General features: G+C 38.5%; 1 protein-coding gene across 1 annotated transcript in view; it reads right to left on the bottom strand.

The window, feature by feature from the left end:
- The window catches only part of CNTN4 (contactin 4), a 460,587-nt gene that overhangs the window by 50,755 nt on the left and 383,641 nt on the right, over window positions 1-26,191 (bottom strand). The window contains exon 11 of the mRNA XM_032592345.1: window positions 14,338-14,465. Within this exon, the coding sequence (XP_032448236.1) occupies window positions 14,338-14,465 (128 nt within the window). The remainder of the gene's footprint in view (window positions 1-14,337; window positions 14,466-26,191) is intronic.

The following is a 26,191-nucleotide window of genomic DNA, read 5'->3' as shown; positions in this document are numbered from 1 at the left end:
AGGTAAGAAAACTGGAGTCTGGAATCATATTTAGTAGTGACACTGCTTAATGTCCCACAGTTGGCTGGTAACAGAGCTGGGACCAGAACCCAGGATGGCAGAAACTCAGCTCACTGTTTTTTCCACTAGACTGCAATCATTCCCATATTCACACAATTCAGAAAAAGTAGGTCATATCTTCTCAAGTTTTATATTATTCACAACCTTTATAACCCAGCATGGTGTTAGTGTTTTATTATTTCTCTCTCTCTTCTCTCTCTCTCTCTCTCTCTCTGTGCTACAATCACCCCCAGGCTGGCAGGGAGTCCAAAATGTTAGTTAGCTAAGGGAAAGAGCTATTTTGTTTATAATTTATGGCTTTTCCTTTATACACAGAGCTTCTTCCAAACAGACTGGTATACTAATGCTTTCGGCTGAAGGATGGCACCCTGATTTTCTGCAGCTAAAACTTAGCACAAATTTTGTCAAACACACTAGTCAAATCAATTAGAAATATTCATGAAAATAAGAAAATGGGTTTCTGGGAGTTTCATGACCACTATTTAGTACCATTAATCCACATTCTCCTTATTTCTGTGGCAGTTGACAGGAATCCCCAGTCAGCAGAGTCTTTTTAAAGACAGGACTAATTTGTTTCCTGGTGAGAGGTGACAACCTGCCTCAATTTGCTTCAGATTTCTCAAAGATAATGACTTGTGTTTTCTTGTCCCAATTAACCACTGGCTGCTCCTGAGAAGACTGTGTCCATTCAGATAACTGAGTTTCTATTCACCCTGATAATCTCATGGTATAGACGTGGGAGTAAAATGCAGATCCGAAAAAGAACCATGGGCAGAATTACACACAGAAAGATTTGAAACATTCCCTTTTACAATCTTCTCATATCCCCATCATATTCAACTTATATCTACTTAATAAGTTAATAGTTGAAAATAATCAAAAGAGTGGCCTTTTCCACAGAATGATGAGACCCACTTAATAGCGTTAAGTCAGAAGTTCAAAGAGGGCCTGGCAGTATCATGCGTGATCCAGAGATATAAGACAATAAGGAACAACGAGGTCTGGGGTCGGTTTTGAGAGTACATGCCTCCCCACTCTAAGGGCACCCTGATTCACAGACAAACAAAAGAAAACTGTGATTTCAAGTCAAATTAGCCAACACTTTGTAACCTGTGGCTATAGCTGACATTTGAATACTGCTGATCCTTCCTACCACCTTTCTCTCCTGCCCACCCCCCATCTCATCCAATGGTGAGTCTGGGGGTAGGGGAAGAATTCCTGGCTCTGTGCCATTCTTTCTCCTGGAAGTGTGAAATAAACACATATAGTGGGTTGATTCTCCCATTCAATACGTTTCGTAGTGGTGCAAGTCTATCAAACCTGGAATTCAGCATTAGGGAGCCTGCCATTGCTATGTATCTAGCCACATTCCCTTCCATCAGCTCTATCATGATAAAGCTGACATTCAGCTGACATCTGCCTCAGCACCTTGACTTACCTCTCAGTGGCTTTCAACCTCAGTCAATAGATAAAAGTATTATTTAGTGAACTCCCTCAAATTCCAACATATAATAGAAAAGAGATTCTTTACTGGACTCTGTTTTAGGAATACGCTATCCATAATTAGCATAATAATGTTTTCAACCCATACTGCATTGCTGATTATGAATAAATTCAGACTGGGAGAAAAAAATTCAGAGAGATTCTGCAATAAGAACATTAAGTCAACATGATAGAATTAAACCTCGGGGCATGCTTTGCTCAGGGGTAGAAAGACACATAGGGCAGAAATAAGTTTTTAAAACTACAAAATTGCAGAGTGAGAACATTTCAGAGTTGGGAGGTTCATATGGGCCAGTGTTTACAAAGTCATCCAAGTAGGCTGCCAGTACGTTAACATTACTTGAAAATGCCCCTTACAGGCCACTCAGACCACATGCTTCCACCTGATGGCTGCATACTTTCTGCACTGTCTCCCTAGGGCACATGTCCAGTCTGGTAGTGATCATTATCAATAATGGAAAAATCACGAGTTTCATCTTTCGCATGGTGTAAGTATTTGAACCTTTTTCTTTTTATTGAACACACAAAAAAATATCCTTTGCTCTAATGCTTACCACCCATCTATTCTGGTACTGCCTTTTGACGTCACATAGAGTGTGCTAGCTCTTCAAATATTTGAAAACACTGACCATTCCTCTCATCCACCCTCCACAGGTCTTCTTCTTTGGCCTCACCACTCCCAGTTCCTTTAGCTGTACCTCCTACCATCACCCCAGCTGTCCTCCTCTAGGCTGATTTCAAATTTTTATTGTCAGTCTAGAAATAAAAACATAGTCCTTTCCCAGTATTTTCATCAGTGTTACTGTAGTTTTCCCCCTCTCTTATTTTGGATACTCTATTAATTATAGATCTAATTTGCCTCAAAACAATGTAGAATATTGCCGACTCAGCAATGATCTTACAGTCAACTAAAACTTTAAACACACAGCATAACCTAAAACTTCTCTCTCTCTTCCTGATTTTGGGGGCCAAGTATAAATCTTTACATTTGCTACTATTAAATTAGGCTTGTTACATTTGGTTCATATGATTATCTTATATGGTAATTTTGAATACTGATTCTGTCATTTTATCTATTCTCTAATAATTCATGTGATCAGGATATGATTGGTAACATCATGTGTCACTGATAAGAAATTTCAGTAGGAGGGGGCTCCTGGGTGGCTCAATCAGTCAGGTGTCTGACTTTGGCTCAGGTCATGATCTCCCGGTTCACGAGTTTAAGCCCCACATCGGGCTCTGTGCTGACAGCTCAGAGACTGGAGCCTGCTTCAGATTCTGTGTCTCTCTCTTGCTCTCCGCCTCTCCCCTGTGTGTATAGTAGGATCTTTTTTTTCCCCCAAAAGTTTTATTTATTTTGAGAGAGAGAGAAAGAGATAGAGCAAGTAGGGAGGAGCAGAGAGAGAAGAGAGAGAAAGAGAGAGAGAGAGAGAGAGAGAGAATTCCAAACAGGCTCTGAGGCGTCTGTACAGAGCCCTATACAGGGTTCAATTCCATGAACTGTGAGATCATAACCTGAGCCAAAATCAAGAGTCTGACACTCAACCCACTGAGCCAACCTGGTACCCATAGCAGGATCTTTTTGTATGAGGATATCTATTAACAGATTTGCAGACAGATAGATACACAATTGGCCCTTGAACAACAGGAGTGAACTGCATGGGTCCATTTACAGATTTTTTTGACACAGTACAATCCAGTAAATGTATTTCCTCTTATTATTTTTTAATAGCATTTTCTTTTTTCTAGATTACTTTATTGTAAGAATACATTATATAATACCTACAACATACAAAATATGTATTAAATGACTGTTTATGTCATTGGTAAGGCTTTCTGTCAAGAGTAGGGCATTAGTAAAAAAAACAAAACAAAACACAAACCAGTAAGCTATTAGTAGTTAAGTTTTGGGGGAGTCAAACTTATATATGGATTTTTGACTGCACAGAAGTTGGTAGCCCTAATCCTTGCATTGTTCAAGGGTCAAATATAGATTTAAACACACACAGACACACACACACACACACACACACACACACACACCCCTAGATGTAATTCTGTAAAAGAATGTAAAAAAATATTTAATTGGATCTCTCTGAATGAGATTAACTTTTTTTCTAATATTTCTACAAATAACATGGATTATCACATACTTAAAAAAGTATTTAAAACATCCTATGCTGTGATAACTACTTTTCTTTCTAAATCCTCTTAGAAGATGTAAAATTTCCCATCAAGTTGGGGTCAAGATCATATATGTATAGTTAATGGAATGTGTTTTCTTTCCGTTAAAAAGAAAATCAAAATATTTGCCTCTCTATTGCCCACAGTTCCTGAAATATGGCCAAGATTGTTTCAGGGGACTCCTTTCTGGACATGTTCTCATTTCATCTTTTCACTGGTTTTTCCCTAAACATGCTGGGAACTTTTATGCCTTTGGCTACTAGATAAAATTTTTTTTGCCTGATATTACCTTTATATTTCGTAACCTGGTGAGCTCTTATTCATTTCTTAGTTCCCAGTTCAATTATCACTTTTATCCCCTCAGTGAATCCCCTCTTCATTCCTTCCTTTCTGTTCCTTCTATACTTTCAACAAAGCTCTATCTCTTTGCTTATCAGTATCTACTCTTAGACTGTGAGCTCTTAGGTTTGTAGCCAGGCATTCCCCGGAGAACTTATTAAAAATGGAAATTCCTGGGTTGCACCTTTGGAGATTTTTGTTCATCAGAGCAGGGGAGAGTTCAAGAATGTGCATTTATTTAAAAAAACCAATAGGCAATTCTGATGCTTGTGGCCTGTTGCCCGTGGTGTCACAGAGGGAGGGTGACAAGTATGTGATTTGTAGCTTTTCACTGTTCTCTCATATTTGGACTGTATCAGATTGTCTTCTCATCAACTATACTGGTCTGTATAATTTAATTTTTCTTTGCCTTACCCATTAAGAAGCACTAGTGCCAATAGCATTGTGACCAGCTATTTTATTTGTATTGTAGACAAAGCCAACAGAGACAGATATATGTCACAAGACATGTGGGTAAGCCTTATGAAAATAGATATGAAAGAGAAGGCACTTCTGATTAGACCCTGTCGAATCTTACTCTTCTTGGAAAAATTGAAGCTTGACTTACATTTAAAAGCAGTTCTACTTCTGAAGAGACAGAAGGGGGGAGTTAATATGGCAATAGGTGACATGTTTTCTAGTATGGGCAGCTTTCAAAGTGGATATTGTTAATCTTCATTTAATAACATGTCTTGCACTTTTGCACAGTGATTATCGAACTGCTAGAAGGCCATGTAAAAAGCCACTGTTGCTCTAAGTGTTGTGCTTACATTTCTTCTTCCATAGCTAGTAACCTACTTCTGGCTCTTCAAATGGCTGCATAAAAGAGACAACCATTTTAACCTTTTAGAAATGAATCTTGCTAGAGTAAATCAGAGAGAAATGATGGAAATGTTAATTAACTTGCCTTCATCCTGGTCAGATTCTGTATTTAACCTAAAAGCCTACAGTCTTTTGGGAGGTTTTCTTAGATTTGATTGCCTATGACAGCCAGAGAAATTCAATTATGGTTTGGTGGCATTACTCCTTTGGGACAGCAAAACCCCCTCCTGCCTCTGGTACAGAAAACAAATGCCAAGAAACGAAGGTGAGAATCACTCATGAATTTTTCTGACACATCTCTTTTCTGGTTCAGGGTTTGTAACAGACCAAACTTTCCTTTTTGGAATTGGGACCAAATGCTGGCTTCCCCCATGGGACCATCTCTAAAATAAAAGGAGATGGATGATTTAACACACACACATACACACACACACCCCTCTGCTTCTGGGAGAGCTTGTCCATATAAAACCAACCAGTCTTCATGACAAACCACAGGAAGTTCTGATACTTAGGAACAGAAGATAAAAGTGCTTGATTTTACTTTCCTTTTAATTTACTACACAATTAGCCATTTAAAATCCATTTCAGCTTTGGAAATTATAAAAAAGAAAACATACCACAGCTGAAAACAAACCACATTGATCTTTAAACATTTTATGAACTGAAAAGCTCAACATAAACCATTTCTTTCCTTCAGCGGGAAACAGCTCTATGGCAAGATATAAGATGACAGATGTAACCTAAAAAGATATGCACAAGAAAGAGACGGACTTTTATTTATGTATTTGAAAAATATATAACTTTAATAATGCTGGGGATGGGTTCAGTAGTGGTAGCAGAGGTAGGCCAGAGATCTATGCTTTTTAATATCAACTTCCTCTCGAGTAAGAATTTTATCACATTAATAGCTAAATCATACTGATTGTAAAAGAGCTGAAATGAGGCAATTAGTACGGCCTATGACAGCCATGAAGAATGAAACATGTGAGGTTTTCAGTGCAAGCCAGATGGATATCTTCAATATTCTTCTTATTATCTGCTTGTGGTAATAAGTTCAATTAAACTGAATCAGAACAACACAAGTCTCTTTGAATTGCCGGAAAAGAAATTAATTATGTGCTTCACATTTAATGAAGCCAAAGAGTCATATTCTGTTTGCCTTTATTGTTTGTTTGTTTTATTTATTTTGATTGCTGAGTATTCATTAGGAACTAAACCATTTATTTCATTCTACAGTAGAGATTTTTCTTTAAAAGACAATTTTGGATTAAAAAGGTTAAATATCATTAGCAATAAGGTTTTTATCTATTCTGTAATATCAGGAGGAGACATAGAAAGTTGGATCCACTATCTGAATGATTTTGACTGTGATATCTTAACATGCATAAGAATTCTGACCTGGCGTTTCCTTTTAATTTGAGATATTATACATAGATGACTAACAAAAACAAATCAGCAGTACTCATATTCCCATTTCTAGAATCAGCAGTCTCTAACATTTTTTTACAGACTCTTCCCCTCTGAATATACATGAAAATTTTACCCAAGTAAAATATTGCCAATATAGCTTAAGTCCTTTCATATAACCTCTCTCCAGATCCCTTCTCTCACAAATACCATGAGTTAATTTTTATCCTGAACATGTATTTTTATGTTTAAATATTACATGGTATGATTTCCTATTACTAATTTTATATTAAATCATATTACATGCATTATATGAAATAATACCACATGTATTATTCTTTAATTTGTTTGTGTATTTTTCCCTTGTCATCACAAACAATGTAATGAACATCTTTGCAAGTGTACCTCAGAACATGTATAATTTCCTCTAGAGCAGATACCCAGAAATGGAATTCCCAAGCCACGGAGATTGCACTTTTCAATGTTATCTTCTCTCTACGGTGTCTCTTCTAGTTTACATTCCTACTTATAGTGACTGTATGAGTACTGTCCACACTCTCATGAACAAAAGGTTTTCTTTATGTTTATCTTTTGCCAATTTCATATGTAAAAAATCCTATCACACTTGTGCTTACATTTGCATTTTTCTTATTAGCAATCTAGTAAGATTGAAATTTTATTCAAAATCTTGCCCTGCAGTGTGTCTTTTATATCAAAAGCAAGAATGTGAAGCCTGCCTAGGCATAGATGCCTTCCTATGAAAGGGCAGAGTTGGCATAGGAACACAAGAGTTAGGGGATTACTTCCTAGGATGGAGAAGACCAAAGATAAAGAAATGATGGCAGGATGCAGTCAGAGTAGACTGTCTCAGTATGCAATCTTAATAAAATTAAATCTTAGCATTATAAAATGTGAGAAGATCTTTTACAGAAAGAATTAGGCAAAAGGGGAATCATTCTATCCATGATTAATATTGCTAAAGGCACATTATTTGCTGTGTCCATGTGGCCCTCATTAGGGCTCACAGGAATGTCAGGGGAAATATTACACTGTTTCATCAAGGTCTTGGCTTCATGTCTTGGTATAAAGAGTTCCAGGTTATGTCATGCTCTGTGAACACAGGAGGAACAAGAGGCACACTTATCTAACTTTTCTTTAGGATTCTCCTATCTTACTTAACTGTTGCCAACTCCACTGTGGCAGGTCTCCATATCTAACAGGATCTAGTATTGAAATACTCTGGCCATTGTCCTTCCACCAGGGGACCTAACATAATTAGCATTTAGCACTTCTAACAACAAACTTTTCCTACTCTGGGTGCCTTGGGTCAAAATTCGTGTTAATCCTATTAGAAAGACCCTTAATTATTGCCTAGAAATAATTGGTTCCAGTGGAAGACACTTAATTAGGTTGAAATGTATTCTGTTATAAGGGCCCAATGTTAAAAGCTTTTGTTGTGGGTTAGCAGCCAAATGTCATTGCTGGTTACTGATTTCTGATTGATCCCCAGTCAAATATGGATAAAGCCTTGAATAATTTTACATAGAAGATGTGGGCTGTTTCAAACTCATTTTCAAAAAAGGTTCCAAGTGAAAAGACTCTACATTATTGTGTCAGTCATGGTATGCATGGATAGGTTGATATTTCTCAATGTCGTACAGTTAAAAACAGATGTATTTTACATGGAATATTGTAGAAATGCTGTAGAAACTCATTGGTGTTGGTAAGAATTTCCTTTCTGTTATATGTATGTGTTTGATAACATCTTTTCTTCTAAATGTAAATAAATTATTGACGGGTTGGACATTGAGCATTCTGGCGATGAAAGCATCAACTAAATGTTCATTAAGCCACAGGAGCATCTTCCCTTTGCAGGAATGGAAAATGAGAATTTTCTTGTTACAAGTATTTGAGGTCTTTTTTTTTTTTTAATTTTCTAACATTTATTTCTTTTTGTGAGATAGAGACAGAGCACCAGCCGGGGAGGGGAAGAAAGAGAGGGAGACAGAATCTGAAGCAGGCTTCAGGCTCTAAGTGGTCAGTACAGAGCCCAACCCGGGGCTCGAACCCACAAAGTACGAGATCATGACCTGAGGTAAAACCCGATGCTTACATGACTGAGCCACCCAGGTGCCCCCAAGTATTTGAGGTCTTAGTTAAATTCTACTGAGAATCTTTTTTCTATCAAAGGTAGTTAAAGTTCAATTTTTTTTATTATGAAAGTAATTCTGTGCACTGAATAGAAAAAAAATGTAATCTGGAAAACAAAAATAAGTCTTTTTATTTATTTTTAATTTTTAAAAATTATTTTATTTCTTGATCTATTAAGAAATATTTTAAAATTCAGATGAAAACAGGGTAAAACGTGTATAGAGGGCAACTTAAAAAGAAAAAAAAACAAATTATTAGTAAAAGAACAACCTGCAGCCAGAGACATGGGTAAACTAAATGTGAAACAGTTCAAATGATTTAGGCTGGTGACAGTGAAAAGTTCAGGAAGAGATAAGTATCTTGATAAACCCCAGTTGACACATTTTGTGCTTTCGGACTCTCCCTGGCCTAATTGTCTGGTTCCATCAGCGTGAGGCCTTCTCATTCCTTGAGAATCAGATCGAATACATTGTTCTAGTGTCTTCCAAGGGTTTTTTTCTCCTCTCTCTCAATCAATGATCCAATTGCCTCTCTGGATTTTTAACTTATATCCAAGTACTAGGTCAACCCTTTTGATACTGGGGTAAGGTTAAGGTCTTGTGAAAGAACTAACCCCACCAATTTTAGCTTGTAATCAGACTCAAGGGGATGTCAAAATTCCTAGTACTGCATAACCTGGCAAGGCTATACCTCAGACCAAGTATTGAAGATCTGTCTAGGGAAATAAAAAACTCATAAAACAAAGGATCAGTAAGTTTTTGTTTTTTTTTCTGGAAAGGGCCAAATAACAAATATTTTAGGTTTTGCTGGTTAAGAGGCAAAATTGAGAAAATTATGTAGGCAGTTATATATTATATGGTTTTTGTCATGATTGTTCAATTCTGCAGTTGTGTAAAAATAACCACAGTCAATATGTAAACAAATGACATGGCTGTCTTCCACTGAAATCTTATTTACAGACTCTGAAATATGAACTTCATAACATTTTCACATATCTGAAATTGTTATTATTATTTTGAATTTTTTTCATCCAGTGAAACACGTAGAAACCATTCTTAGCTCCTGGGCTGTACAAAAACAGATAGCTGGCTTTGGCCCATGGGCCATCATTTGCCAACCCCTGAAAATATAGCATATATATCAAGATCAAGTAGGGTGCTTATTAAAAATGTTTTTTTTCTTTATCCCTAAAGACTTAGATTTATTAGGTTAGGGCACTGGAAATCTATATTTCTGCTAAGCATTCTAATGAACTTTCACTTGCGATGTGGCATGTGCAAAGTTCTTTGATGTAGGACAGAGCTTCTCAAAGTATAGTCTGGAATCACCAGCCGTAGACTTACTCAAGGTCATTTTGGTTGTGGTTCAGCAAGATAACTATGATAATAACATCCACAGCTTAAAGCCTTGCACTTCATTTTCATGCCTGGAGGTTGTCAATAGGAGCTAGGGTTGCTATAACCATAGTTATCTTGCTGAACTACATTGAAGACAAATACGCTAAGTTGCCCTTCTTTAGGAGTGCTACTTAAAAATATCTCTCATATGAAACCTGTACAGCAAAGACACTGTATCATGCGAAACGGCATGCCTTTTACTCTGCTACAGAGATAAAAATGAATTAGTAAGTACAATATTGCATGCAAATGCAGCCTGCCCTCTGTATAGTTTTTAATGATGTCGACAATTGCTAAAGCTCCTCTTGGTTGAAAGGTCAAATATTATGCTTTCTGGTAGGATTCAGGGGTCTGACATGAGAACTGTTCTTGTTTAAAATTAAACAGCAAACCAAATCCCAAATATACTATAACTAGCTTAAAAAATAATATCAGTAAAATTTAGAAATTCAGATGATGGGATGATAATCAAGAGCCCCCTGGGCACCTGTCAGAATTCTGCAGTTTGGAAGCCTGCTCATGCATAATCTGAATATTTATCCATTTTATGGTTGCCAGCCAGAGATTTATTTTAAACCTCCTGTACCTGCTGTAGTGGATTTATCCCTTCCTTCTCCCCCACCCGCTTACTTACTGACCCTGTGTTTGACACTATCTCCGGCCTCCCTTGAAAACACAGTGGTGGGGGTGAGGAGAAAGAGAATTGGATTTTAAAAGCATTGTTAATGACAGAATTATTATAAAAAGGTTAGGGAAGATGTGTTCTGATGTCTGACCTTCACGGTGTTTTAATCCTACGTATGAGGAGATCAAAACGAATACAAGCACATTTTAAGGTTAGAGAACACCTTCTCTGATAAATTAGTCCCTTTGTAGACCTCAAAATTGAATTAAAATACAGTGCTCAGTCATATTTCAGGCTAAACTGTTACATTTACATTAAAGGTACAGGGCTGAAGCATTATGATGTGCGATTCAGTACTTGGCACAGTTCACATGGAGTTCAGAATGGTTTTCTCTGCCTTTATCGTGCTTTATGGGGCAGATTTCTAAATTGCATTTCTCGGTTTATGTTAATGTCCTTCACAGCGACCTGGTGGTCTGGATGCCCCTATGCACACACATGTACTTCCCATTAATGCTAATGGGAGTCAGAACCAAGCAACGGGAGATAAATGTTCTCTCAAATACCTTCTGACCTTACCTAAAGTAACAGGATTGCTAACTTCTGTGAACATATGGACCAGATAAAACTCATATTTCTTTTTTTCCCCCTTCTCACCTATAAGAATAATAAAAGAAGCAGAGAACCTCTGCAGAAAAACCGACTGCAATGGAGCACCACCAGCCAAGCCCAGAAAGAGCTTGGCTTTTAAACAAATTAACTCCCCCTGGCAGGGAGCCAATGACCTCAGGGCTCATACCTACAGATCTTGGCCTTCCACTTGCACAGGTTACCAGGCTCTTCCTGCCACAGTCTTTTTTGTTCCCCCCTATATCAGGACATTTTAGTTTTTAAGTGTTCCATGTGCCTCAGCAAAACAGGTATTGATCCTGTCATATGTCCCTCTAAATCCTTTCCATAAGTCCGCTAAAACTATCCTGTAAAATGCCAATGTACCATCTTTCCCAATCTTCATATCCCATCTTTATGATTTTGTGTATTGTCTCATAATAACACATACTTAACATTTTTCTTTATACTGGCTCACTTCTTTACTTAAATACATTTTATTTTTTTTAAGTTTTTATTTATTTTGAGATAGAGAGAGAGAGCAGGAGCAGGGGAGGGGCAGAGAGAGGAAGAGAGAGAGAATTCCAAGCAGGCTCTGCACTGTCAGCACAGAGCCCGATGCAGGGTTTGAACTCATGTACTGTGAGATCATGATCTGAGCCAAAATCAAGAGTCAGATGCTTAACCGACTGAGCCACCCAGGCATCCCTTTACTTAAACATATTTTAAAAGGAGGTTTGTTTTTTTGTTTTAATCATTGCCATGAACGGAAAACTAGTATTTTCCTAATACACATTGTAAGAAACAAATTATTGAAAAAAAACAAAAAACAAAAAACAGTGAAAGTATGAAGTCTAAAACTGTCTCTTACACTATACTTGGGGAATCACCATTTGCATTTAATGAGAAGTCTAGAAATAAAGTATTTAATCTCTTAAAAAAGGTGGATGTTCCTACCTCAGCAACATTTATATCCACCCCAAACATGGGGTGGATATGGCATATTTCATAACTGGTTTATTGGCAAGTTTTGTGCCGTGATTTGGCACAAGACAAGCATCAGAGAACCATCTGGATGGTTGGGGATGGAGTGTCCTGGGACTGGTTGTACGGCTGGAATATGAACTCTAATGGGAAATACAGGACACTCCTTTCTGTCCACCATCTTGAAAGCCAAGGAAATCAAGGCTTATCAAACACAGGACATAACTTGTAACCACATATAAAAACATCCAAAAACAGCAATATAGAACAGCAAAAAGTGGTTTCTAGCCTTAGGTGTTTATAATCTTTCACATTCTCGGGCATGTTTTTGATGGCAGGTTCAGCAGTTCTCTTTGCTAATTACTCTAATGGGCTGGTGGTGGCAACTTAAAAAATGTTCATTTCAACAAGATTCAGAATGTATGTGCAGCCATTTTATTCAAATATAAGCTACAACAACAAAACAACTACTAATATTTCCTGAGTGCCAAACATTATGTTAAGCACTTAACATGGATTATCACAGTCATCAAAACAACTCTAAGAAGTCGGCACTGCTATTATCCCAACACAGGTTAATTATGTAGTCCAAGGTCACAGAGCTAGTAAGTGAGAAAAATGAGATTCAAAGCCAGATCTCTCTGCCTGTAAGCCCAGTCTCTTAATCACTACCTAAGACTACTGCCTAGTACTCTCTTGTATCTCTATAACTAGCAAATAATCTATAATTAGGTCCCAGCTCTGCCATTAACCAGCTCTGAAACCTTGGGATTCCTATTGGTCCTAGCTGATCACTGTTTCCTTCTGCAGCTGAGAAAGCCATAAATTAGCAAAGACCTCTAGCTGGAATTTTGATTTACAAATATTACCTAACCTCTTTTTCTCTTTGCCCTGTGAAATCAAGTGCACACATAGTCTATGCCCATGCTATTGCTCTGAGTGATTAATTTACCGACTGAAATAGTGGAGTTAATCTAAATACAGATTTACTTCTGACTCTTGGTCTTCCAGTTTTTCTGTGTGCATAGATAAATATGTTTTGAATAAAAAGCCTTCTCTAAATGGTAGTATCTTTCCAATTTCCAATGACCCCAAAATAGGCAATTAGATAGTTGTTATCTTTCTTCTTTAAATTACAATTGAGATAGAGAGATATTTTTATTTTTCTTAGGCTATCTTACTTCACAGAAGGAGCAACAAAGAAGAAGAAGGGAATAATATGATGTGACCCATCTATATCTATTATACAAAAATATCTATTTTATAAAAATCTATTATAGAAAAAGAAAACAGAATTAAAAATATTTCCTAGTACAGGAGTCCTGGATTAACACCCCTCTTCCACTACTAGTGACCTTGAGAAAGTCACCAACCTGAGCCTTATCTTCCCCAGTCAGATCATCCATTGCCGAGATCCTTTCAACTCAAAAATTCTATGACTCTATAAGCCAGGAAATAATAGAAATGCAAATAAAATGTAAATTAAAATCTCATACTTTGCAATTTAGTACTTTCAGCCCATCCCATCAATCGGGTGATAGAATAGACTCATAACATGTGCTGTGCTAAGGGCATAAAGGAATTTGTGTCATATACTACAAAGTACCCAGACTAAGGTTATGTGGAAAATTTTATTTCCTCAAAACTGAGAGGGTTGGCAGGGTGACTAAAAAAGCACAGAGGTGATCAAAGCCCTTTATTGGTATAATAATCCATATCCATATCTCTGAATAACCAGAGTAGCTCTTTTAAAAATAGCCAATGTCATTGTTTAAACAATGTTGGCTAAAAATAGTATTTGAGTCATGGGTTTTTAATTTGTTAGCACAGTGTTCCTAGACATGAATTTCAAATCTACAGAGACTTGAAAGAAATTTAATTAAAGGATTGAAGATAACATTAGTTACAATAGTATAATGGATACAATGGCTGTAATTCTCAAAATTGTATTGGATGATGCCGAAATAAGATAGCCTTTCAATCATATTCATTACCAACAGTTCTCTAAGAATCATTAATCATATCATGTTTGGCATGATGTATTAATTTAGCAACACAGTAATATCTGTACATATTAAAATGAATGATGCCACTTCTATAGATAGCAATATTAGAGTCTGGCTCCCTAGACCACTCAGCCATCCTGACACCCGAGATGGCAATACTAGAAATGAAAACATGTATATCAATGTATGTGTTCTCTGGGTTAGTCATTACCTTTTACTACCAAGTTTCCAGTACTGCTAGCAGTTCCAAAATGGTTAGTGGCTACACAGGTATAACTTCCAGCATCTGACTTAGTCACATTGACAATTCTGAGGCTTCCATCTTCAGAAATGGTAATTCTGAAATTAAAACAAACCAAAAATGGTAAGTTTAACTCATATGACTAACTGAAAATTATTTCCGTCATCTTTCAAACTCTAACTCATGGCTACATCACTTGATAGCCTCATCTTTATTTAGGGTATTTATCTATATACACATATATATAATTAAGATATATGACTTATTTAGCACTTTTAACACTTATCTTGGTAAAACGATCCCAACATTCTGTTGGAATAAATTAGAAACATTAGATAGGTTGTAACCATTCTCTGTCTTCGACATCTCTAACCACATTATGCATAGGGAAGGCTTATTGTAGATCACCATTAGTCTTTATTTATTTATTTTTTTAAGTTTTGAGACATAGAGACAGTGTGAGTTGGGAAAGGGCAGAGAGAAAAGGAGACAGAGAATCCCAAGCAGGCTCCATGCTGTTAGCATAGAGCCCGATGGCGGGGCTTCAACCTAGAAAACCATAAGATCATGACCCGAGCTGAAATCGAGTCGGATGCTTAACCAACTGAGCCACCCAGGCACCCTTCATGTTAGTCTTTAAACAGCTGAGGTATAAGAAAAAAAAAATCTCTTGATTGGCCATTTCATTTTCATTGAAAATGTTTTCTTCTAAGGGTGCCTGGGTGGCTCAATTGGTTAAGCGTCAGACTCTTGATTTCCGCTCAGGTCATGATCTTGTGATTTGTGAGACTGAGCCCCACATCAGGCTGTGCACTAGCCCAGAGTCTACTTGGGATTTTCTCTCTCTCTCTCTCTCTCTCTCTCTCTCTCTCTGCCTCTCTCTCCCCTCTCCTGCTAGCGTGCATGCATGCACTCTCTCTCTCAAAATAAACTTAAGGGGCGCCTGGGGTAGCTCAGTGGGTTAAGTGTCTGACTTCAGCTCAGGTCATGCTCTCACAGCTTGTGGTTTTGAGCCCTGTGTCAGGCTCTGTGCTGACAGCTCAGAGCCTGGAGCCTGCTTCAGATTCTGTGTCTCCCTCTCTCTCTCTGGCCCTCCCCTACTCACGCTCTGTCTCCTCTGCTTCAAAAATAAATAAACATCAAATTAATTAATTAATTAATTAATTAACTTAAAAAATGTTTTCTTCTAGATGAGTGGCTTAAATTTAAATGAGCTATTATTAAGCATATTTTCTGAAATATGTCAGGCAATACATTTTTAATGAAATGCAAGAACTGAATTAAAAATAAATTAAAATATCCCACAAGATGGTATGACAATGGCAGAATAGCAAATGGGGATGGCACATCTCAGGGCCCACAATTTGTGACAAATATCTACCACCTGAGAAGGAAACACATTCACTGAGAGACACAAGACTGGAACAGGAAAGATTGTAGAGAACCCTGTTTTCAACAGAACTAAGCAGCAGAGGAAGGTGCAGAGATGAACAGGACACGTAGCCTGGCTGGGACACCAGTCAGAGAACTAAAAAAAATGTACACAGGTGGCCCATTCAAGGTAAATGTCTGCTGAACCTCCAGTTTATCCTTCAAATTCACCCATTTCTATCTCTTCTGCTTCCCCCTTCTCATCTACTCTATCAAAACAGCCTCTTATATGATTTGCTATTTTTACTCTTGCCCCTCAGATGTATTATTATTCTTCAGTCAGTGATCAGGTGATCTTTTAAAATATAGATCAGATTACATCCTTTCTCAGGCTTAAAGATCCTTCTTTGCACCCCAGTGCACTCAGAATAAATTCTGTTCTATAACCCAGAAGGATCTGGCCTTTGCCTTTCTCTTGCCTACTTGATCTCATTCCAATCTTTCTATCCTTCAATGAACTATAGGCACACTGGCCTTCTGAAAGTCCCTAGAGCGCCTGGGACCCTTTCCCACCTCAGGGCCTTTCTATCTGCTGCTCTGCCTACCTTTACACCAGGACATAACTACCACCTTCTCACCCTCTCATGACCTCAACTCAGAGGCAGCTCTTTTCTTACAGACTCATATCTGTAAAGTGGATTTGTTTTATTTTGTTATTCTCTTTTCTTGCAGCCACTTTTTTTCTTCATCTCAAACACAATCTAGAAGTCTTGCTTACTTGTTAGCTGTCTTACCATATGGCACATGAGCTTCTCTGTGGGCAAAGACTGTGTTTATCTTATGACTTAACCTCTAGGAACTAGTGCCTAGGATAACCTGTAGTAGATGCCTTGTAAGTATCTGCTAAGTGACCGAGTGAATAAGTAAATAAATAAATATCCTAGGAAAAAAAAATCAGTAATATGTTATAAGAATTCAGAGTGGCTAAACCACTGTGCACTCGTGCTAGCCCTAATAGAGTTCTTTACAAATATTTGAAACAAGGGGTCTAGATTGGTCACAGCTTCACTTAATAGAATTTTTGGTTAGTCATTTTAAAACCACAGGTGAAGATTAAAATATACTGGTTTGAAAATGCTCTATATACTTTTCATGAAGGCCCTTAGGGATGGAGCAGCTACAGATTTCCTGATGACTCTCAGGCTGATAAGAAGGTATGAAGGCAGACGCACCCTATATAGGATGTTGGAATCAGAAGGATGGGTGTTCTAATTCCAGTGCTGTCAGCTCTACCTGTGTGATCAGAGGCAAGAATTAGGTAAGATAAGGTCAGTGGGATTTCTAGCACATTTCCTGGTATGTACTAGGCAGTCGTTTTGTTGCTGTTATTCTTTCATCTTTAAAACTGTCCTCCTACTTAGTTTTTTGTGCATATGGAAAAAATGGGACATTCTCTGAACATACTTTTCCTTAATATAGTAATTAAGTCAGCCTGCTTTTCGCACTCCAACTACTATATCTGACAAACTGAGGTCAATACACAAATGAACTGAGTGCTCCCAAATCAATACATAAGAGGCAGACAAGGAGGCCCTTTATTCATTCACACCATAATACACACATAACAGTTGCTCAATAAAGATCATACGATAACCCATTTGCCCAAGAGCAGATGTACTGATAAAAATAGAGTGGCGATTAAATCCTAATTCCCTCAATAATCACAAAAATAGCTTTAAATGAGTTAATCATACTCCTATTTATAAAACGATTCTCTGGAAATTGTGAAATGCCAACATAGAACATCTCAGTAAGGAAGGTGACATTTGTGTTTTGGATATGGAGTCATCTTCCATGAGGTAACATATGTCTGGAGCATATTAAACACTAAGGGGTGAGGTGACTCTTTCAAAGCACAAAGGCCTGTTAATAACTTTACCATTTCAAGTGGTAATTTCCAAAAACCTAAAACCACTGCCTGTATCATACTGTTTAATGCCAACAGGATATGAATAAGAAAACAAGTAAAGAGTTTGTCATCAGATCACCTGGTCTTAGCCTTGACTCTGATTCTTGCTAAGTATATGACCTGACACAATTACTTATGTCCAAGCTAAGGTTTCTTAGCCTTGGCACTAGTGACATTTTAGAGCACATAATTCTTTGTCCTGGAAGGATATTTAGCACTATCTTTATCCCATACACACTGCATTCTAGTCGTTCTGCCTCTCTTCCCAAGTTGTGACAATCGAAGATATCTCCAAATATGCGTAAATGTTCCGTGGGGGCAAAAATCATCCCCAATAGAGACCTACTGGTCTACATCAGTTTTTCTTCTTCTTCTTTTTTTAATGTTTATTTTATTTTTGAGAGAAACAGAGACAGAATGCGAGTGGGTTAGGGGCAGAGAGAGAGGGAGACACAAAATCCGAAGCAGGCTCCAGGCTCTGAGCTGTCAGCACACAGCCTGACGCGGGGCTCGAACTCACGAGATGTGAGATCGTGACCTGAGCCGAAGTCAGTGGCTCAACCAACTGAGCCACCCAGGCACCCTATTTTTCTTCTTTTAATGTCACTGGTTACTATGATGATTATCTTCTACAATGAGATACGTGAAAGGTTCTATTAATTGTAAAGTGCTGTATAAATGTTTTTCCCATTTCCCACTGTCCTTTGCATCCCTGAATCCTTAATGATGGTATATCCATTGCACCCAATGGATATAAAAGGCACCCAACATATTGTTGCTATCCAGCTATGGGACCCAGCTAGCTCTACACAATCTCTCTCAAGGCTCTCTTTGCCCCCTATACTCAAAGCTTCCTTATCCGATTTCCTTTAAGCTTTGTTAAATGACAAAGTAATTTTGACAAACTAACTACTCATTTTTAATATTTCAGTGCCTGACATTGGTTAAGTGTTTTAATATCCCCCCATGCCCCACTTTTTTTTTTTTTTAACAAAGAGGTAAGAATTAAGCCTCCAAGACTTAAACTCTGGACAATGGAAAAGGTGAGTGAGGGAGATAATCTGTAGAAGGAGTAAATTTTAGTATCTGTCATTAAATTATATCCTATTGCTGTGACTGTTTATTTTTCCTAGCTATAATCCAAATGTGGATATAACATGGAATTTTGTGAGATTGAACCACCTTCTTATCCAAGCAATATAGTGTGCTGATTGAGAACATAAACTCTGAAACTATACTGTCTAAGCACAAATCAGCCTCGTGCCACTTATGAACTGTGTGACTATTATCTTTGTATGTAAGTGTCCTTATTTAGATAATGGAATAATAAAAGTAACGATCTCCCAAGGTGTTATAAAGATATGCAGTGCTGACACCAATGCCAGGCACTTGAAATGTGCCATGTAAGTGCACTAGCTAAATATTCTGTAAACTAAAATTCTGTAGCCTCCTAAATCCATTGTTTCAGATATTAACAAAGGACTGTGTTAAGGCTAAGACTACTACCAAGTAGTTCTGCCCTTCTGAAATCTTATAAAACATTATTATGCTTAATGAAGCATGTGGGCAACATCAAGTAGTTACAGAAGGGGATGAAAAATTGGACTCATTTATTCAAAGATATCTACTCAACACCTCCTGTGCACCAGGCCTACATAAAGCAGAAAGACCTTAGATAATTACGTACCTAGAAATGATGTCAATGTGTTAAATACCGTAACACACACATCTCTATACATGCATACTAGGAAGGGCACTGTGTTTGCCAGTAGGGAATCTGTTTCCCATGCTATTCACAGTGTAAAGATAGGCAAGGACCAGGGCCTGGCCAATCAGGAGACCCTGTTCCCCCGTCTGCAGTGATTGGCTTAGGGCTAGGCATGCTAGCAAAACCAGGAGCTATTTGAGGAAACAATCTCTTTCTATTGAATGATTACATTTGGAGATGGAAATCTAGAACTGTTAGCAGTCATCCTACCCACCACTGGAAGCATGCCTTAAGGAAGTCAAGTGAAGACAAGCAGAGGCCAGGAGGCAGAGAGAGAGAGAGAGAGAGAGAGAGAGAGAGAGAGAGAGGAGAGAACTTATGACCTCTTTGAGCCCCTGTTTCTGATCATGGCTAAGCCAGAAGCTTCCTTTGGATGCCCCAGTTAAACAAGGCAATAATTTAAGATACCAGAAATTTGGTTTTAATCTCTTGCAATTGGAAGATCCCAATATCTTAGAGAAATTAGTGAACTTGTTCAGGAGATAAGGGTAGTGAAAGTGGAGAGGGGACAATAAGTTCACCAGATGATTTGTTGACAGCTACCTCTTTAGAATTTCTTGCCAGAAGACTGGTTAACTCAATTATAGAGGAATGACCATGTATTTCTGAGTCTGAAAAAAGTGACCTGATCTTCTTTTATATACAGCTGTATCATACACTTTTTGCTATTTATTTCTGCAGATAAAGTATACAAGTATACAATGACTTGTTGCTTTGAATTTATGGGATTTTTATAAGTGGGTAATTAGCATAAAGCTAGCATTTGTCCCTGGGGTGCTAATTTAGACTAACGTGAGAAACATTTGAAATATAACTCAACACAAATGTTTAGATACTTGCTTCCTTTCAATTTGGATTCTATACCAACTTAGAAAAAGAGTTTTTTGACTAATATTTCTATATTCATTTTTTCCATGAATATAGTGCCTGAATCCAATCCAAGGATAGTTGTATTTTTACGTTTATTTCTTGATGAGATTTCAAAGTTTCCATTTCATTTCAGTTTTCCTGTTTCAGACTATTGACTGACCCATAGCTATTAGCTTGATAATGAACTTTGAGCTCCTTCTAATACTCATGAATAGTGATAGAGTTAGATAAAAGGAATTGAAAATGTAAATCTGTTCCTGGCTTAGAACAGGTTAGCCCTGACCTACCTGTAGGCTCCTTTTAAATCATTGATAGTATCAGAGAAAAGTCAAAAATGATAAAGCAGCAAGTAGTAAAAATAAAGATGTGACATAGGACTTAATTTTCCCTACATGAAAAGAGGTCATCTAATTCACAACACAGTAAATTGCACATTGCATAGAGAAGCAGTTATTCCTCCACTTCATTTAGAGGTTTCAGATCCACAGAGGATAGGAACATATCTGGAATTATGAGATAAATTGAATCTTTCTTTCTTAATATGAGGCTCTGGGTTATGGCCATTGAAGAGCTGACCTTGTCAGTCCTATTAATCAAAACCAGTCTGGGGACACTGGACCTTTAAAAATGCTGATCCTTTCTTTTTGGGGGCTTTAGTAACGGATGACAAAAGCTGCCAACTCCACAATATTCCATCACCCTAAAGAGAAGGGTTATCCCCAAATGGTGACCCATGATTCTGAAAGCAGTTCTGCAATGGAAGCCCAACTGCTGGTGATAGACGAGGCGCATCCTCACCTGTCTGGAAACACTCACTTTGTAAGTAAAACCCTTTAAGGTACAACTGAGAAAATCAGTTCTCCCCTCCTGCAAAGGGGGGTATTGGGGATTAATAATTTCCTTTCAACCACACAATGGAGGGTTCAAACTGTTAACTTTTTAAACATGCTTATTTATTTATTTTTGAGAGAGAGAGAGAGCGAGCACAAGCAGGGGAGGGGCAGAGAGAGAGGGAAACACAGAATCTGAAACAGCCATCAGCGCAAAGCCCGATGTGGGGCTTGAACCCACAAACTGTGAGATCATGACCTGAGCTGAAGTTGGACACTTAACCAACTGAGAGACCCAGGCACTCTCTGTTCACTTTTAAGTCCTCTTTAACATTTATTTATTTTTGAGAGAGAGAGAGTAAGCAGGGGAGGGACAGAGAAAGAGGGAGACAGGAGCTGAAGCAGGCTCCAGGCTCTGAGTTGTCAGTGCAGGGCTCAATGTAGGGCTCAAACTCACAAACTGTGAGATCTTGACCTGAGCCGAAGTTGGATGTTTAAATGACTGAGTCACCCAGGTGCCCCGAGGTCATCTTTAATAGTGTTAGAACACGGACAAAACAAATCACTTAAAATCATGCATAGTTAGGGGTGCCTGGGTGGCTCAGTCGGTTAAGCGTCCGACTTCAGCTCAGGTCAGGATCTCGCGGTCCGTGAGTTCGAGCCCCACGTCGGGCTCTGGGCTGATGGCTCAGAGCCTGGAGCCTGTTTCCGATTCTGTGTCTCCCTCTCTCTCTGCCCCTCCCCCGTTCATGCTCTGTCTCTCTCTGTCTCAAAAATAAATAAACATTAAAAAAAATTAAAAAAAAATCATGCATAGTTAAAAAAATTTCAAAGGGTCATAAGAGGCTTCTCTTTTCTCTTACACATGAGGAGTTCCAGAAAACACATTTGCTATTTGAAAGAACAGATTTACACATTACAAAAGAGGTTAACACTCCTGGAGGGCTAAAATATATTCTAAAGCTTGAAACATGGTTACTGTAAGTACTGCTACTTCTGAACTCAAGCCAACAGGCAGAATGGTGGAGATGGCATAGGATTCCTGACCCCAGGGGCTGACAGTGATGTACTAGAATGAGGGCAATTAAGTCACACATCCCTAAACCAGGGGTCACTATACCTTAAGACACAGTATCGGGCTAGGCACATGTCCGCCAGGCAGCTAGGGCCTCATTTTTAAGTCAAAGGAAGGACTGCCTAGCTACAGATGTGTGTGCATCATTCTGCATTGAATTTTTTAATTTTTTTTTTTTTTTATTTTTTGTGAGAGAAACAGATCATGAGGAGCAGAGGTGGGGAGAGAGAGAGGGAGACACAGAATCTAAAGCAGGCTCCCGGCTCTGAGCTGTCAGCACAGAGTCTGACACGGGGCTCGAACTCATGAACTGAGATCATGACCTGAGCTGAAGTCGGATGCTTACCGACTGAGCCAGCCAGGTGCCCCCGAATTTTCTTTTAATCCAAATAATTCGGAGATTTCATGTAAAAACCCATTCCTAGCTAGTTGTGATTAATGGGAAAATAGGATACTACCACACGGCACTCCTGTAGGGCACCAGTGAGCTGGAGGGGAAAAGCAGTAGCTCCTTTAAGCAGTCACTAGACTTTGTAGCTCCTACCTTGGCTCCAAGAGCTCATCAATGTCTCTACCCTATTCCTGCGGGGTTTTGAGATCACTTTAGATTACTTTAAACTATCACCCTGTGCTGAGTAAATGGAACAGGGCTTTTGGGTAGCCTTTAGGCTACAGGCTACATTTTCCTCCTTTTTGGATTCTCCCCACACCAGAAACACCTCACAGAGACCAAAGCAAGGATCAGGAGGGGGAACAGGGTATTATATTAGTTTTCTCTGGCTGCCAGAGAAAGGTGCCACAAACTGGGTGGCTTAAGACAGCAAGAATTTATGATCTGGAGCCTAGAAGTCTGAAATCAAGGTGCTGGAAGAACTGGTTCCTTTTGGAAGCTCAGAGGGAGAATCCTTCTTTGCCTTTTTCCTAGCTTCGGGTGACAGTCATTGGTCCTTGGCATTCCTTTGTTTATAGATGTATCACTTGAATTCTTGCCTCTAACATCACATGGCATTCTTCTTGTGTGTCTCTTGACATCGTCTTCCCTCTGTGCACATGTGTCTATATTCAAATATCTCTCTTTTTACAAGGACACCAGTCATTGGGTTAGGACACACTTGAATCTGGTTTGACTTTATCTTAACTCAATTACATCTGCAAGGTCTTATTTCCAAATAAGCTCACCTTTTGAAGTTCCTGGTAGACATGAACCTTAGGGGAGTACTATTTTTTTTTTTTTAATATTTATTTTTGGGGACAGTGCAAATGGGGGAGGGGCAGAGAGAGAGGAGCAGATGATCTGAAGTGAACTCTGTTCTGACACACTGATGTGAGGCTTTAATTCACTAACCACAGGATCATGACCTGAGTCTAAGTCAGATGCTCAACCAATTGAACCACCCAGGTGCCCCTAGGGTAATATTATTTAACCTATACAGTATCAAGAAAGGAAATCTACCATGACTGTTGACCTGGGCTGAGGTAGCAGCTTCAGAGCCTACTCTACAGTCCTACAGGTTGGGAAGAGGATGTGATGCAGAGGAGTGTGTCTGATTCCACGGGCCTAGCACCCCACTCATGCTCACCAGCCAACACCCTCTCATGCATGGGGCCTGGTCCTTTTCCCCAACAGTAGCTACATTTCAAAAGACTTGAAATTATTGTTATTTAGGTGAAATATTAACAGTCAAATGTGCAGTATAAAGGTCAGTTTTGGTGTAGTAATGGATACTGTATAAAAGTATAAAAGTCCAATAGGAAAATAAAAACTAGGGCCTACCTACAATTTCAATTTCTTCTTTTTTTTTTTTTTTTTAAATTTTTTTTTTTCAACGTTTATTTATTTCTGGGACAGAGAGAGACAGAGCATGAACGGGGGAGGGGCAGAGAGAGAGGGAGACACAGAATCGGAAACAGGCTCCAGGCTCCGAGCCATCAGCCCAGAGCCTGACGCGGGGCTCGAACTCACGGACCGCGAGATCGTGACCTGGCTGAAGTCGGACACTTAACCGACTGCGCCACCCAGGCGCCCCTCAATTTCTTCTTTTAATTGATCCATTTTTTTAATTTATAATTTTGTTTAATTTTTTTTATTTTTTAAAATTTACATCCAAATTAGTTAGCATATAGTGCAACAGAGATTTCAGGAGTAGATTCCTCAGTGCCCCTTACCCATTTAGCCCATCCCCCCTCCCACAACCTCTCCAGTAACCCTCAGTTTGTTCTCCATATTTATGAGTCTCTTCTGTTTTGTCCCCCTCACTGTTTTTATATTATTTTTGTTTCCCTTCCCTTATGTTCATCTGTTTTGTCTCTTAAAGTCCTCATATGAGTGATCCAATTTTTTTAATTTGTTGGACTAAAGTAGATCTTCCATTCAATCCTTTTTATGTTGTTGTTACACAGGCCAATTAATTCTTATTTTGATATTAAAATTATAGTCAAAATTATATAGAGGAGGTCTATACCAAAATGGCAACATACGGTTTTCTAAGAAGTTCTTTATGAAAGCCATCTTGTTTGTGAGACAGGCACTGTCTTCACCTGTCCTTGAGGCAACGGCAGTACAACAGTTTTATAATTTCAACACCCATGAAACAGTCTAAACTTGGAAGGAATGAAGCAGCAATGAAGAGACATAGCTAAAGATTTGTATATTCAACCTATCAACTGGAGAATTAGCCTGTGACCAACAGAGGTGAAGACATACTGACTTGGCAGAGCTATTCCTGGCTTTGTGCCAGTTGAGAAATAAGAAAAGCCTGGAAGATGAACTGGCATTGGTGTGCTATAGAAAACAGCCAAGAAAACCAACCCGCCACCCCCCCCAAAAAACAAACCCAAAACCAAAAAAACAACCCAGCAAAACTTTGCTCTTAAGGAAAAGCAAAAACAAAAACAAACACTTGTTTTCATTTGAATTTGGCTACCTATTTTAATAAAATTTAAAGGTATTTTCACTTTAGTATTTTTTGTTGTTGTCGTTTTGGTAATAGTTTTGTGTCAGCTTGACTGGGCTAGGGGATGTTCAGATAGCTGGTTAAGCATTATTTTCTCTGAGTCTTGAAGGTGTTGCTAAAAGAGCTTAGCATTGGAATTAGTAGACTTAGTAAAGAAGATTGCCCTCGCCAAGGATGAGTATCATCAAATCCTTTGAGGGCCTGAAAGGAAGGAGGAAGGGTGAATTTGCTCTCTCTGAGTTAGGACACCCATTTTCTACTGCTTTGGACATCAGCGCTTCTGGTTCTTGGAACTTCGGAGTTGGACTAGGAGTTATACCCATCAGCTCCACTGGTTCAAAGGCCTTGGGAATCTGTCTAAATCACATCACAGGCTTTCCTGCATCTCCAGTTGTCAGACAGCAGATCGTGGGACTTCTTGGCCTCCATAACTGGGTGAGCCAATTCCTATATAAATATTTTCTTATATATGCTATTGGTTCTGTTTCTCTGGAGAACCCTGATTAAACTTTTAACTGGGATTTGCCAGAGTTTACATACTGAATTTTAAAAGATACATGGAAATTCTCAGCCTAATGGAAACAGGGAATAATCATTATTTGTACAAAGACCGTGCAGTGGATACAGAGTCAACTGAGAGCCCCAAAAGATGGCTTTTCTCCCCATCTTGAGAAAAGAGGGTTTTGGATTACGAATTTAAATGAAGGTCAGTGGGAAGATCCTTACTTCAAGGGCAGTTTCAGGCCAACCTGTCATTGATCTTTCTGTGTAGTCTCGGTGGCAGCAATAGACATTGCTATTGAACAGACACCTTGGTGACAAAGTTCCCTTAGAGATAATTTGCTTTCTGTCGTAAGATTTGAGTTTAATAAACCACTGAACAACCTGTGTATTCCAGTCTGCTTGAAGAACAACCAGCAGTTCAGATCCTATTATTGCCCTTGCCTCCAGCACTGCTCAAAAGAGACAATAAAGTTGTGTTTGCTT

This window comes from Lynx canadensis, chromosome A2 (assembly GCF_007474595.2).
Source record: "Lynx canadensis isolate LIC74 chromosome A2, mLynCan4.pri.v2, whole genome shotgun sequence".
Taxonomy (NCBI): Eukaryota; Metazoa; Chordata; class Mammalia; order Carnivora; family Felidae; genus Lynx; species Lynx canadensis.
This window is presented reverse-complemented; position numbering and strand designations above follow the sequence as displayed.